General features: G+C 43.1%; 1 protein-coding gene and 1 long non-coding RNA gene across 3 annotated transcripts in view; one reads left to right on the forward strand and one right to left on the reverse strand.

Moving 5' to 3' along the window:
- The window catches only part of LOC144597299 (uncharacterized), a 162,412-nt gene that overhangs the window by 10,730 nt on the left and 137,084 nt on the right, over nucleotides 1-14,598 (forward strand). The window lies entirely within an intron of this gene.
- Nucleotides 1-14,598, reverse strand: part of LOC144597298 (inverted formin-2) — a 76,147-nt gene that overhangs the window by 5,669 nt on the left and 55,880 nt on the right. For both annotated transcript variants that reach the window (XM_078406476.1, XM_078406475.1), the window contains exons 14-21: nucleotides 14,265-14,335; nucleotides 12,209-12,316; nucleotides 12,053-12,123; nucleotides 10,948-11,068; nucleotides 10,480-10,644; nucleotides 8,392-8,494; nucleotides 2,561-2,737; nucleotides 425-1,120 (exon numbers count right to left, since the gene is read on the reverse strand). In XM_078406476.1, coding sequence (XP_078262602.1) covers nucleotides 425-1,120; nucleotides 2,561-2,737; nucleotides 8,392-8,494; nucleotides 10,480-10,644; nucleotides 10,948-11,068; nucleotides 12,053-12,123; nucleotides 12,209-12,316; nucleotides 14,265-14,335 — 1,512 coding nt within the window. The remainder of the gene's footprint in view (nucleotides 1-424; nucleotides 1,121-2,560; nucleotides 2,738-8,391; nucleotides 8,495-10,479; nucleotides 10,645-10,947; nucleotides 11,069-12,052; nucleotides 12,124-12,208; nucleotides 12,317-14,264; nucleotides 14,336-14,598) is intronic.

Raw genomic sequence — 14,598 nt, forward strand, 5'->3', positions numbered from 1 at the left:
TGCAGTAGAGCAAGGAATTGTTCAAAAATAAGACAAATTGTTGGAGTAATTCAACGGGTCAGGCAGCACCTCTGGAGAACATAGATAGGTGATGTTTCAGGTTAGGACCTTTCTTCAGAAGAAGAATTCTGATCCGAAATATCACCTATTCGTATTCTCCAGAGATGGGGCTTGACCCAGAGTCACTGCATCACTTTGTCTCTTTTTTGGGTAAACCAGCATCTGCAGTTCCTGGCTTCTGCAAGGAATTGTTCGAGTTTGGCAATTGACAACGTTTTGTTGGTTTAGAAATATTATTTCAAAAATTCACAAATAAATGAGAATTGTTTTAATTGCAGTTCAGTTCTAGCAGATATCACACTCTTTAAAATCAGGTATTTTCTGATGTTTTCTGGTATACTTTGAAGAAACTAAAAATAATTACCTTTGGTTTTCTTACTTTTCCCGTCTTTTGATTTCCACCCAGAAAGTTTGAAGGAAGATGTGCTTCTTGTAGGTGACACATTGCCAGGTTGACTATGCCTTTCATTAGGGCATGTGACATTTGTGTCAGGAATTGTCTGTTCCACTCTTTGTGATATTTTAATTTCAGTGACCATATTTGCTTTTGAGTCAGGCAGTTCACATATAGGGTTAATGTGCTCAGAGCTAAGTTTATTTTGGGAATTTATTTCATTATCAACTTGCATTAAATTCCCATCTGTATTACTGCAAAGAGAGAGTATTTCTTTCTCTTTGTCCAGAGTGTCCACAAAGGCTTCATCATTACATTGTGTTAACTGCTCACATTCATTTGCAAATAAAAATTCACCGTTAAATTTTGGGTCATCTTGGCAAACATTTTCTTTATTTTCATCGGTTGCGAGTGGGTCGGGTTTCTTGTCATTCACTTCCTCACATCCAGAGTTAGTTTCTGATGCATTTATTTCAGGGTTAGGTTGGTGGTTAGCTGCTGCCTGGAACGCAGTGTTCATCACCGTTTCGTCTCGAGCAAGTTTCTGCTCCGCAGGTGGCTGTTCGGTGGCTGACGTCATCATGGGAATAGAAGTGTCATCTGCAATTTCTGATGTAGCTGTGCATTGAGAAACTGTCATGCTTTCTTCGTCTTCTGGAGAAGTGTCTGTAAACACACATGAACAAGTCGTGGTGCATTTATGAAAATTAAAGCCGGCCCCGTAATTAGAGATCGTTTAGATACTCAAAATCTGATCTTTTCCTATACCCTATTTCACTCAATTTAAAATAAATGCACTAACCACCACCATGCATCACAGTTTACAGAAGTATTATAGTTTCTCAAAAAGAGAGTGCTTCAAGAGCTATTCAGAAGTATTTCAGAAAGGTTTTTGACAATTTATTTTTAGTTAGGTTGGAAACCATAATCTGCATGTTATGGCACATAATGGAAGATCAAAATAGCAGGTGGTGGTAGTTGGAGATAATTTTGTATGCAATTTCAGTGCCAACGTGCACATTTGCTGATTTGTACCGACAGCAATCCTGATTCGATGCTGACCTCTGGTGCCATCTGTTTGGAATTGGCACATTCTTTCCATGACTTTCCATGTGGATTTCACCCCCAAAGGACTCCTGTTTTCTCCCTCATCTCAAAAACATGCTGGTTGCAAGGCTGATTGGCTCCCGGTGTCGGTGGTGATAGGAGAATCATGGGTGGAGTGCAGTTAATGGACACGAGAGAATATAGGTTGAAGGAAACAAGTGCGGGAATGGGATTGATGGGAATGCATGGGGAGCCATCGTCATTCATAAATTCAAAAAATAATTTTGATTCAATCCATTTTTATGAATTGTGAACAAAAATAATCCCAACCCAAATTCTCATAAAACATTTCTACCTAATGCAAAACCCACTCACTCTCTGCTTTTGGTCTTGAAGCTAGTTGGCAATCAGTTTTTGCTGCTTATCCTGGGGTTTGCATTCCCAAACCTTTTTTCATTAATGCATTAATGAATAAGGAATGCAAAATTTAAAAATATTCTCAATTCTGAAATAAAGCAGGCATCAAAATGGTAGAAAACAACATATTTTGTCTGGTTCAAAACAAAACAAATGTATTCTCCATTGGACACATGTTTTAAATAAATGAAAAATAAATAACACAATTCCACTGTTTTAAATCAAAAGAGGCTGTAATAAAGCACATGTATTCAAGATTTAAATTATAATATTTAAAAAAGATAGGCTGGATCTGTAAAGATATGCAAATTGATATTTCCGCAAAGCCTTTAATATATATGCACACACCCACCTATTGCAGCAAACAATTTTAAAGTATGCGCACTGTTGCAAATTAAGCATCAAGCAGTGTTGAATTAACCTTTAAAACTCTTTTATGTTGATGCATGGTTTCATTGTCTTTGCCTATTGAAAGAATTAAAAATAGCAGGTATGTGCAATATGCATTACATAGCTGCTACCTAAAGATGCCAGTAAAATACAAATCTAGTCACATTCTTTCTGAATGGGAATTATGCATTACATATAAAACAAGTAAAGCTTACAGTTTGAAGAAAGATGCATGCAGTGATTTGTTCTTACCCAGTGATATAGTTCTCCAACATTTTTCAGTAGTAACTTCTTTAGGAGAATGTTTCGGAGCAGACAGGTTTTCATGTTGGTTCCTTGTCGTTTTCTTCAATTTAAAACCTTTCCTTATGTCGGACAGAAGAATATCAATAATACATTCTTCTTCTTGCTTTATGGGTGACTTATGAACTGTAAAGCAAAACAGATACAATGTAATTGAAGTTGTCCGATTTCTCCTTCCCTTCTTGCCCTATGTCACCCCCCCCCCCCCCCTCCCTTCTCTGTTGATTGTCACCTTGTTGTGGTGGAGAAACTTGTGTGGTCCTGAGATCCTGAGAGCGATGCCGTCTGGAGCTATGCTCCTGGTAGGGTCACCCATGGCGGTAAGGTCGAGGGGGAGGTCCCCGACAAAGGGCAATCCAACCAAGACCTCAACGGTGGAACATGCAGAGGATGATGGCTGACTTTAGTGGAGCGTCACAATGGCTGGGAAGGCGGATGAAGGCTGCAGCAGAAAAGGGTCCCCAGTTGTCTTGGATTCCATGCCACTGTATCCTGTCCCAGATCTGTCAAGGACTATGTGGTGGCTGTCTGTGCAATAGTCTCCCCACGTTAAACAAAGTCATTCACAGGTGTCCTCCATAAAGGGAATTCACCCTAACACCCCCGATTAAGTCCTACGCCGACCAAGAAGTGGCGATGGGGGCAGGATTGTGAGATCTGGAAGCCCCTAGACATGAGCTGGCACACCAAATGGTGGGTGCTAGACTGGGCTCTTGGAACAAGGCGGGAGCCCTTTGGTAGCTGCACCCATGACTGAGCTGCCCTCTTTAGGATCCACACTGCTCACCACACCTGGGGAAAGGGCTAGAAAAGATGCCTGCCTCAGACCTACCGACTGGATTACCGTGTCCAGAGGGATCACCACACAGCTTCAGAAACACAGAAATATGAACTTTGGAGCCTGGAATATGCACACATTGATGGATAGTGCAACCAGCAACAGACCGGAGAGGAGAACCACGATCATTGCTAGAGAACTGAGGAGATGCCAAATTGACATAGCTGCCCTTTCTGAAACCTGCCAGGCAGTCAAAGGATAACTGAAGGAGGAGAAGGGTGGCTACACTTTCTTCTGGAAAGGAAAAGTTGCTGATGAGCCCAGGATCCATGGTGTTGGGTTTGCCATCGGGAACCAGCTCATCAGCCACCCCTCTGAACTTCCTGTGGAATCAGTGTGCATCTCATGACCATCCGTCTGGTGCTTGCCAACAACCAGATGGCAACAGATGTGAGCCTATGTCCCTACTTTAGACTCTGAAGAGGAAGTAAAATTGACCTTCTACGCCTACCTGGATGAGACACTGTCTAGAATCCCCAGGGAGGATAACATTATTCTCCTAAGAGACTTCAACGCCAGGATTGGACCTCTGGAAAACCACCAGCAGAAAGGAAGGCGTCGGGAACATCAATTCCAATGGAGTTCTGCTTCTCAGCAAATGTGCTCAGCACGACCTCTCCATCACTAACACCCTCTTTCGCCAGAAAAACAAACTTAAGGCATCTTGGAGACACCCCCACTCCAAACAGTGGCATCTCATTGACTATGTCATTGTACGAGGCAGGGAATGCCGTGACATGATCACAAGGGCCATGATCGATGCAGATGACTGCTGGACAGGTCATCGCCTCATCCGCTCCACAATGTCCATCACACTCGAGAGGAAGAGGAGGATTCAAAAGAAGCAGATTCGGCCAAGACTGAACCTTGAAAGCCTGGATGAAACTGCCACCCAGCAGCGACTTCGGGCCTCTCTTGGGGAAAGCCTCCATCAGGAATATCCTGATGACATTGAAGAGCATTGGAGCCTGCTCAAATCCACCATCCTTGATACCTGCAAAACCATCCTTGGGTACGTCCAGAAAACATCAGGACTGGTTTGACGAGAACGACACAGAGATAGAACAGCTCATCTCCAAGAAAAGGAAAGCCTTTCGTGCCTGGCAAAATGATGTAACCTGCAAGGCCAAAAGAGCCACTCCAGAGCCAAGGCGGACGTCCAGAGCCGGGCGAGGGAGCTTAAGAACTCTTGGTGGACAGAAAAGGCTCTGGAAATCCAGAGACTGGCAGACTCAGGTGACACCAGAGGCTTTTTCAGCTCTACGAAGGCCGTCTCTGGTCCAAGATACCGCGGCTTAAACCCCCTGCGCTCAAAGGACGGTCAGGGACTGCTGAAGGACAATGCATCCATTAACGCCCGATGGAAGGAGCACTTCCAGGAACTCCTCAACCGTGACAGCACAACTGAACCAGGCATTACCAGCCACATCCCCCAGAGTCCCATCAGAGAAGACATGGAGGAACCTCCCACTATGACAGAGGTTCAAGATGCCATCAATAGCCTTAAGAACAACAAGGCCACCATTCCAAATGGGATCCCAGCTGAGATCTTAAAGTTAGGTGGACCAGAGCTCCTGTACCACATCCACACCCTACTCCTCAAGGTCTGGGGAGAAAGAAGAACTTCCCTCTAATAGTGACCATTTTCAAGATGGGGACAAGGTTGAATGTGGAAACTACAGGGGCATCTCGCTCGAGTAAACAACAGGCAAAGTCCTTGCTCGTGTCCTCTCCAACCGACTCCCAGAAGTACTCCCAGAATCAGTGTGGCTTCCGCCCATCCAGAGGTACAGCAGACATGATATTCACAGCATGCCAACTCCAGGAAAAATGCCGTGAACAAAGGCAGACTTTGTGCATGGCCTTCATAGACCTGACAAAGGGCTTTGACACGGTAGACCGCCAGGCTCTTTGGAGCATACTATCAAGGTACAGCTGCCACAACATGTACATCAGAATATTGAGGGATCTACATGATGGCATGTCAGTCACAGTGCTCAGCAACAGCGGCTCTGAGTCTGAGCCCTTCACTGTGGAAATGGGGGTCAAACAGGGATGCATCACTGTCAAAGCTGCCACAGCCAGACATAAAAACAGTTATTTTCCGCAAATGGTAGCTCTACTCAATAACCAAAAGTCTGTAGCCTCTTTTTGCTCTGGTTTATTTCATTCACATGTTTAAGCTACAATGTTTGATTCTTAATGTTTCAATGTTTTATGCTTTATTCTTAATTGTTTACCGTATGTTCGTGTTGTTACTTGCGAGTGGAGCACCAAGGCACATTCCTTGTATGTGTACATACTTGGCCAATAAACTTATTCAATTCAATTCACCCTGTTTGCCGTCTTCATTGCTGCCATACTCCACCTCATGGGTGAAGAGCTGCCACAGAGGCTGCCGATCCTCTACAGAACTGACGGTGGGCTCTTCAACCTTGATAGGTTAAAGGCCAAGAGCAAAGTCAGCAACATCGCCATCATGGAGCTTCAGTAGGCGGACGACTGCGCCATCGCAGCACACTCTGCAGAAGACCTCCAGAGCATCCTGAATGCCTTTGCCAAGGCGTACAGAGCCATCGGCCTAGCCTTAAACACCAAGAAGACCCAGGTCCTACATCAACCTCCACCCAACCAGCCGTCTACCCAGCCCACTATAAAAGTGGACGACAACACTCTTGGAAACGTTGACCACTTCCCCTACCTTGGCAGCATTCCTTCCTCAAAAGCTGACATCGGCTCTGAGGTCAACCATCGCCTGAATTGTGCCAGTGGAACCTACGCCAGACTCAGGAAAAGAGTCTTTGAAGACCGAGACCTAAAGGCTCAAACACAACTGCTGGTCCACAGAGCCGTTGTCCTCCCCACCCTGTTGTATGGAGCCGAGTCATGGACCACCTACAGCAGGCATCTGAGAGCCCTGGAACAACACCATCAAAGATCCTTACAAAAGATTCTGAGGATCAGCTGGGAGGACAAACGCACCAACATCAGCGTTCTGGAGGAAGCCAACGTGACCAGCATCACCACCACAATAACGCAGCACCAACTCCGATGGACAAACCATGTCATCCGCATGTCCAACACACATCTCCCTAAACAGATCCTGTACTCGCAACTGAAGGAAAGAAACGCCTTCAAGAACAGTGAAGAAATTCCACATCGCATCGAGCAACTGGGAGCACATTGCACTGGACAGGTGGTCCTGGAGAAAATCCGTGAAGGAAGGAGTTGCACGTCGTGAAACTGAACCACGCCGTGCCGCAGAGACAAAGCGACAGCACCGCAAAGAGAGAGAAGGGGGCTCAACCATTACCAACCGCCGCCAGTCTCCCCTGCCCACGTTGCACCAAGGTGTGTGGATCGCAGATCGGCCTCTACAGACATCTGCAGACCCACAAGTAGACGACCCTCTGGAGAGGACAGTCATACTCGCTTCGAGTGCCGCCGATGAACCCCCCCTCCTCCCCTCTCCCTTTGTCCCACCTGGACTCGCACCAATTCCCCCAATCTCCCTCCACCTACACTCCTTTCTCTAGCTTCATGATTTGCATCTTTTCAATCCTTTTGTCTCACACCTTCTGTCTTGTCATCTTTGGCTTTTATCCAATTATCTGCCTATCAAAAAACCCTTCTCGCCTGCATCAACCTACTATCTAAAATATTCACAAAAAGCTGGAGTAACTCAGCAGGTCAGACAGCATCTCTGGAGATAAGGAATAGGGGATGTTTCGGGTCGAGACCTTTCTCAACCTATTACCTACCGAGCTTTCCAACGGGTGGCGCCGTCAGCGATGGCAACCTCGCCAAAGGTCTGTCTGTCTTTTCGTCTTTGTTATTTTTAGTGCGTTTTAAAAAGTATGTGTTAATGTTCTCTGGTTTGTTTATGTGGGGGTGGGGTGGGAGGGGTCAGGAGAAACCTTTTTCAATCTCTTACTTTGCCAGAGATCCGATTGTTTTCTGGATAGTATCTCGGGTCGCTCAGCGGCCTAACATCATGGAGCTGGCGGCCTTGCTCGAGACTGACTTTGAGCCCCGCCGTGGGGCCCTGGACTTACCATCGGAGCCTGCGATCCCTTGCCTGGGATTGACCCTCCAACCGCGGCCTGCGGATTTCACCATCGAGGAGCTCGCAGTCTCGGGCAGAGACTGATGTTGGGAAGCAAGAGGTTCGACTAGCCCCGACCTGGGGACCGACCGCTCGGCAAGGGGGAGCTGAGATCGCCCTGATGCACAAGCTTGATCGCCCTGAAGCAGAGGGCCCGACCACCGTTTAAGGGAGCCAGGATCTTCAGAAGGCTCGAGACCCCCGACCGTGGGAGAACAAAGGGAAGAGATTGAACTTCGCCTTCCATCACAGTGAGGAATGTGGAGGAGTCACTGTGGTGGATGTTTATGTTAAAATGTATTTTTGTGTTTTGTTGCTTTTTATTGGTATGACTGTATGGCAAATCAAATTCCTCGTATGTTGCAAAACATACTTGGCTAATAAAATATGATTACGTTTATGATTTGTACTAACCCAGCTCTCTTCCCCCACCTTCCCCATAATCAGTCTGAAGACTTCCAACCCAAAACACCACCTATCCATGTTCTCCAGAGATGTTGACTGGTCGCTCAGTTACTCCAGCACTTTCTTTCTTCTCAGTTAAGAAATTATATTATTAACTCTGAAACATAGCATTACTCATTCAAAAGAAAATTGTGAATTTTGACACGAGGCAGGGATTTTACAGTAAGCCCTTCAGAAGCAAGCAATTTTTAAATAATATTTTGCATTAACAGTGAACTGATGAGCAAGTTTATGACTCATCTGTTGCCTTTAAACAGACTTGTAAACACAGGTAATTTAACAATATCGTGACAAAACACGATTTCAAATTGTAATGCAGAGGGTTGCTGCGAGCAGAAAAATTCAGAAATTATCACTCAATCCATTGCTTACCAACTTGTCCATTTTCTCCCTTTTGCCTTTTAGCTTCCTCTTCCTGAAGCTTTTGTTTCCGCTTCTCTGCTTTTGCAATCTGTTCTTTTCTAAGCTTATTTTCCTTCAATAAGAGAAAAAAAGTTATTTTCTGGGTACCAACGTGTGAAGGATCCCGACACAACACAATACCCATCCATGTTCTCCAGAGACGCTGCCTGACCAGCTGAGTTACTCAAAAATATTGTCTCTCTTTGGTGTAAACCAGCATCTGCAGTTCTTTGTTTCTACATGCAAATAAGACCACCCAGCTAAAACTATTACCCACAATTCAGGATGCAAGTGTTTGCAGGAGTGGGTACAACTGCCCGCTTGCTTAATTACCTGTATAGCAATCATCTACATTGATGTCTGGGTACGCCTGAAGCAAGAGTATGCTCTGTAATCAACTCTTTAGTAGCGTCTCAAGCTAAAAGACACTTGCAGGGCAAACTACTATCTTGATCTCACTGATATATCATGCTGCCTTCAAATGCTTCAATTAAAAATGAAAGAGAACCCAAGTAAAAATACTTCCATTGCAAACCAAATCTAAGAAAACTGAGCTTTCAGTATTTCCCAAAACCTTAATGAGTTTGTCCATTGAGCAAATGGACTGCGCAGAACAGGAAGATACCCATTCTGGTCCCATGCATTGATAAACCAAACAATTTATCTGTCCTGGGTTTAGAAAAAGGAAAACAGGAAATATTGTAACGCCTGCCTTTGGATTCCCTGCACTCCTTGCTAGTTTACTTCAACTAAATATGATGTTCCTTTCTTCTCCATTTCTATTCAACACAAATCTTGTTCCTCCACAAATCTTGTTCCTCTTTCATAAATCTATTTGTTCGTGCTCACCACTTGTAAAATTCATTGAAACTCTTCCCAACCGCTTTAGTGAACTACCCAGCAAGGATGTTGGCCCCACTCCTATTGAGGAGCAAGCTATCCTCTTGGGATATCTGCTCCTGCTCCTCAAGCTTGTGTTGTGTCATTCTCTTTCCCAATTCTGACAGAGTCACAGGTCCAAAACATTGACTGTTTCTCTTTCCATAGACACAGCCTGCCATGCCGAGTTTTTCCAGCATTTCCTGTTTTACTTCAGACTATGCATCTTGGTTATTCACTTTTACCATTGGAAGGTGACTTGGACCAAACCCCTTCATTTGGGGGAGGGGGGGGGGGGGGGGGGGGGATAGCTACAATACTTTTCATCCAGTTACTTCATGATCTTCCTCCAAGATCAAGCTTTGATTTGTCTTTTCCTCTTCCTTTCAAACTCAGGACATTGCATGCCAGGACCTCAAATCATCCTCTACCTGTTGCTAACTCTATCTCCAGACATTGTGCTGCACAGGTGAACCATTCCTGGAGAAAACCAAGGGACCCGGAGCTGCTAATTGCACAAGCCTAATATCTTAGAATTTTGTTGTAGTGCTCTGGACTTATTACTGAGTCAATCAATAAAGGAGGAGATTGAGATTTTGGCCTCTGATCTCCAGCTGGTTTCTGAGTTCCATGTTGCGAGGTTGTCCTGTGCTTTTCAGTTAACCTGTTGGGGGGACCCGGCTGGGGGGCCTCCTGTTACCTCGCGCAGTGACCAGCATGGTTCACCCCTGCTGGGAAATATAAACTGTTTGATAAACTTTTTGTAACTTTGTCAGCGCTAGAAATGTGGCGACTGTGTATTGCCTAGGTGAGGTCGGCTGTATGATTTTACTGGATTGTATTCAAAAACAAAGAATTTCACTGTACCTAGGTACATGTGACAAACTATAATTGAATCCCCCAAGGCCTCTCTGGTTAACAATCAGTACATTACAGCTCAATAACCAGCCACATTTTTCAGCATATTTGCACAACACTGTACTGGGCTAATGTCATAAACATCTGCTATGTTTTGCTGCTGGTTTTATCTGTGGCAAGAATCATTCAATATTCCATGTCAATAGTGGAGCTTATCACAATTCAATATGTGCAGTCTTAAATGAAGTTCTTTAGAAACATACTCAAAACCTTTATGATGTGTGCCAAACTAAGGTCCATTCAATAAAGCCATGGAATTACCTTCATTGCTTTCAGGAAACAATCTCTGAAGGTTTTGATGGTTAGGAAAAGCTCTTCCAGTGAAAATTTTCCAGAGTCATCACAGAAGTACTTCGCCAGTTTCACTCTCTCGGTCTCAATCTCTTCCAAAAGTTGCTTAAGTTCAGTTGTTGCAGATAGACTTTCCTGATACAATAGGTTATAGTTAAGTTTATTGCCACGTGTATCAAAGTACAGCAAATTGCTTTTTTGTTGCGTGCTATCCAGGTAGCAGAAAGACTATACTGGATTACAATCAGTGTACAGATACAAGATAAAGGGAATAACGTTTAGTGCAAGATAAAGTCCAGTAAAGTCCGATTAAGGATAGTCCGAAGATCTCCAAAGGATTAAAGGTAGTCCAAGAGATTCCAATGATATACATTTGTTTAAAAGTGTTTTATAATAGACAGTTAAATAGTAATTATTTGGAGTTTTTATTTTGCTCACTTGAATGGGCTTGTCAAACAGCAATTTTACATCGTCCGTCGATGATTTGATGATATCACCAGTCTTCTTGAGACGTTCCAAAAGATTAATTGTATCAGCCTGAAGAGAGTCCACGCTAAAGCTGTCAGTAAATAATTATAAAGAGAGGAAAGATATTTGAGAATGACTCAAATGCAGCAAGGTTGGGTTATTGTGGGATGAGGAAGTAGGGAACGAAGGAGAAAGGAGAGGTGGGGCATATATCATAACAGCATAACTTGGTAACTGATTGAATTCAGATCAGCTTCCATTAGGCTGACTCTATACACATCAGTAACTATTTGTTCAGAGAACAATTGAAATTGTTCTCTGGAGAAATTAAAACTTTTGAATTCCATTATCCTGTAAATCAGCCAGAGGATCCTGGCAAGCTTCCTTTCCCTTTCAGGCATGTTACAAGTGTAAGTAGCTTTCAGGCATGCTACAAGTGGCTTTGCAATTTGTCTTTCTTACCGATCACCAGATGTTGCACTTTTAAACAAGATTTAGGATTTAGATAGGGAATACATTGTGCTATTCCCTGAACACTACTGTTGTTAAATCTGTATTTTTTCTTATAAATATTCCTTTCAGATGTGCTGAGGAACCAACAGCAAGTTGTGGCAACAGGCCCTTCAGTCTACCAAGTCCACATCAACTAGCGATCAATCCTTTCATACTAGTTCTATACTATCCCACTTTTTCATCTACTCCCAACACTCTCTGGGCAATTTTACGAAGGCCAATTAACCTACACATGCGCACATCTTTGGGATGCAAGAGGAAACTCAGAGGAAACCTTTGCAGTCACAGGGAGAACGTGTAAACTCCACACAGACAGCACCTGGGGTCAGGATCAAACCTGAGTCCCTGGCGCTGTAAGACAGCAGATCTTCTGGCTGTGCCACTGTGGCGCCCTGATTTAAAAAATATGTTGATTTGATAACATTGGGCATTTGTCTATTATGTGCCTTATTGGCCAGTACTTTTCAGTTTTCATTCAGTAGAAATAGTTCTCGTTATTTTGCAAAAATCAGCATTGCTACTACAAGGTAGAAAGAAAAAAAAATTCAAATGGTCTGCTTACCCTCCTGCTTTTGAAATACTTTCCAAGTCATCTGGAAGATTCAGAAGATCTGGGTGGAACTTTTCAACTTCCTTTCCCATTTAAAATATAAATAATTAGATATTAAAACAAATGAAAGTAACAACACGATAAAATGCAACAACTGGAAGATATTACCTCTATCATGTGATGCAACAATGTGACACGCGATTGGTTGGCTTTTGTCTCAGTAAGTTTGAGTAGGGTATTTATTTTGAAACCCATGGCATCGCCCATGTGACTGCCCTGGCAGAGAATGAGAAACAGGAAACATAAAAATTAATGCAATGAGCAATGCCTGCAATAATATTAAGCATAGATTGCATTATTCTTTTCATAATATTACACCCATTCAGGGTTAAACCATGTTTCAATCATATTTTCAACACAAATTTCATGTGTTAGGGAAAAATAGAAAAACAAACAATATTTGGTAATACAGCCATATTAGATGGAGAATTTTTGTTTTCCCCACACAATGGTCTACTTGTAACAGCAAAAGTGCTAGAATGTTATGTCATTGCATAGTGAGACCAATAAAGCTTGTGGACTGAGCACTCGCGGTGAGACTGAGAAATACAGAACTTACTGATAGTTTAGTTTAAATTAGAGATACAGCATGGAAACAGGCCCTTTGGCCCACTGAGTTCGCGCTGACCAGTGTTCACCCATACACTAGCTCTACCCTACATGCTAAGAAAAAAATTATGGAAGCTAATTAACCTGCAAGACTTTGGGATGTAGGAAGAAACCGGAGAAAATTCACGTGGTCACAGGGAGAGCATACAAACTCCGTACAGACAGCACCCATAGTCAGGATTGAAACCGGGTCTCTGGCATTGCAAGGCAGTAACTCCACCGTTCCACTACTGTGCTGACCCCAGAGATAGTGATTTCTCCCTCACTAGATGCACTGCTTGCAGCCTTCTTCAGTACATTTGAGGAAATTCAATGACCATAGATGCAGTGGGGATATAGCACGGAAACTCACCCTTTGGCCAATCATATGCATGGTGATTTGTTTGCTCAAATACATGAATGCCATTTAGCTGCATTGGGATTATATCCTTTCATGCTATGTCAATTTAACCATCTGTTTAACTACCTTTCAAAAGCTGTAATTGTATCTGGTTCAATCAGCTCCTCTGGCAGCATGTTCCGGTTATCAACCAGTTCTGATCACCATTCTAGTCGGGCTGAGAGCATGTTTCCATGCTGTATTACTGTATGACTCCATACAAAGATGTGGTAGCATTAGAAAGAGTGCAGAAGAAAATCACAAAGATGTTGTCTGGAATGGAGAGTTTTAGATACATGGAGAGATTGAATAGGCTGGGATTGTTCTTGCTGTTCTCAGGGAATCCTATCTGTGTGTTTTCACTCTAAAACTCTCTTATCCATGCATTTGTGTAAATGTCTTTCAAACGTAACTATCGGTCTCTATCAATCAACTCTGGCAGCTTGTTCCATGTATCTACTGTATTCTATATGAAAATCTTTAAACCTCGACACAAAGTGTTGGAGGAATTCATTGGGTCAGGCAGCATCTCTAGAAAACATGGATAAGAAATGTTTTAGGTTGGGATCCTTCTTCATACTGTTTGGGGGCAGGGGTTGAGAGCTGGAATAAAGGCAGGACAAAGCTTGGCAAGTGATAGGTAGACACAGGTTAGGGAGGCTGCCTGACCCACTGAGTTACTCCAGCACAGTGTTTCTTTTAAGAAACAGCACTTACAGTTCGTGTTTCTCTTAAATCTTCCTCCTCTCTCTTTAAACCTATGCCCTCAAATTTTAAGACTCCCCTACCCTGGGAAAAAGGATGAAGACTATCTAATCTATCAATGCCATGTGGTTTTCTCAATCATTAAGATAATCCTTAGTCTTCTTCACTCCAGAGAAAATAGTCCAAGTCTATTCAATCTCTTTAGTAGTTACCTGGCTTATTCATGATACCTTGTTGAATAAAGGAACACCATTAACTATCCTCCAGTCTGCTGATACTTAGCCTGCAGCCAATGAAGATGCAAAATTCTTTGTCAGGCCCCCAACAAATCTCTCCCGAGATACCATGGCATTCAGCGATAGTTTTCATTTGGCCCTGGGGATTTATCCACCCATATATTCCAAAATTTAAAATGTTGAACAATTACTGCAGTATATCAAGAATATATTTTGTAGTTTGCAGAATACATACATAGTTAAGAAAGTTTCCAACTTTAAGAATCAGTTCACAGAAGAGGGGCAGTCTTGGAGCAGAAAGTGTATCTATACAAAAGGAAGAAACAGTTATGTTGTGATGAAGCAGCATTGACCCAAAACATTGACTGTTTCCCTCTCCAGCATAGTCTGTTTGTGAACGGTTATACGATTTCTGTTTTAGTGATGTTCATATAATACACAAGCATGTCCCTTGTCCCTCCAATCATGTGATGCTTGTGTATTATACCCCTCCTCCTTTCAGTTGCATTTTAAAAACCAAGTCATGGTTTTAATTACCTCTATCAACATCTTCTTGCAGTGTTCAGTCA

The sequence above is a fragment of the Rhinoraja longicauda genome, chromosome 10 (genome assembly GCF_053455715.1).
Source record: "Rhinoraja longicauda isolate Sanriku21f chromosome 10, sRhiLon1.1, whole genome shotgun sequence".
In the NCBI taxonomy this organism is placed as follows: Eukaryota; Metazoa; Chordata; class Chondrichthyes; order Rajiformes; family Arhynchobatidae; genus Rhinoraja; species Rhinoraja longicauda.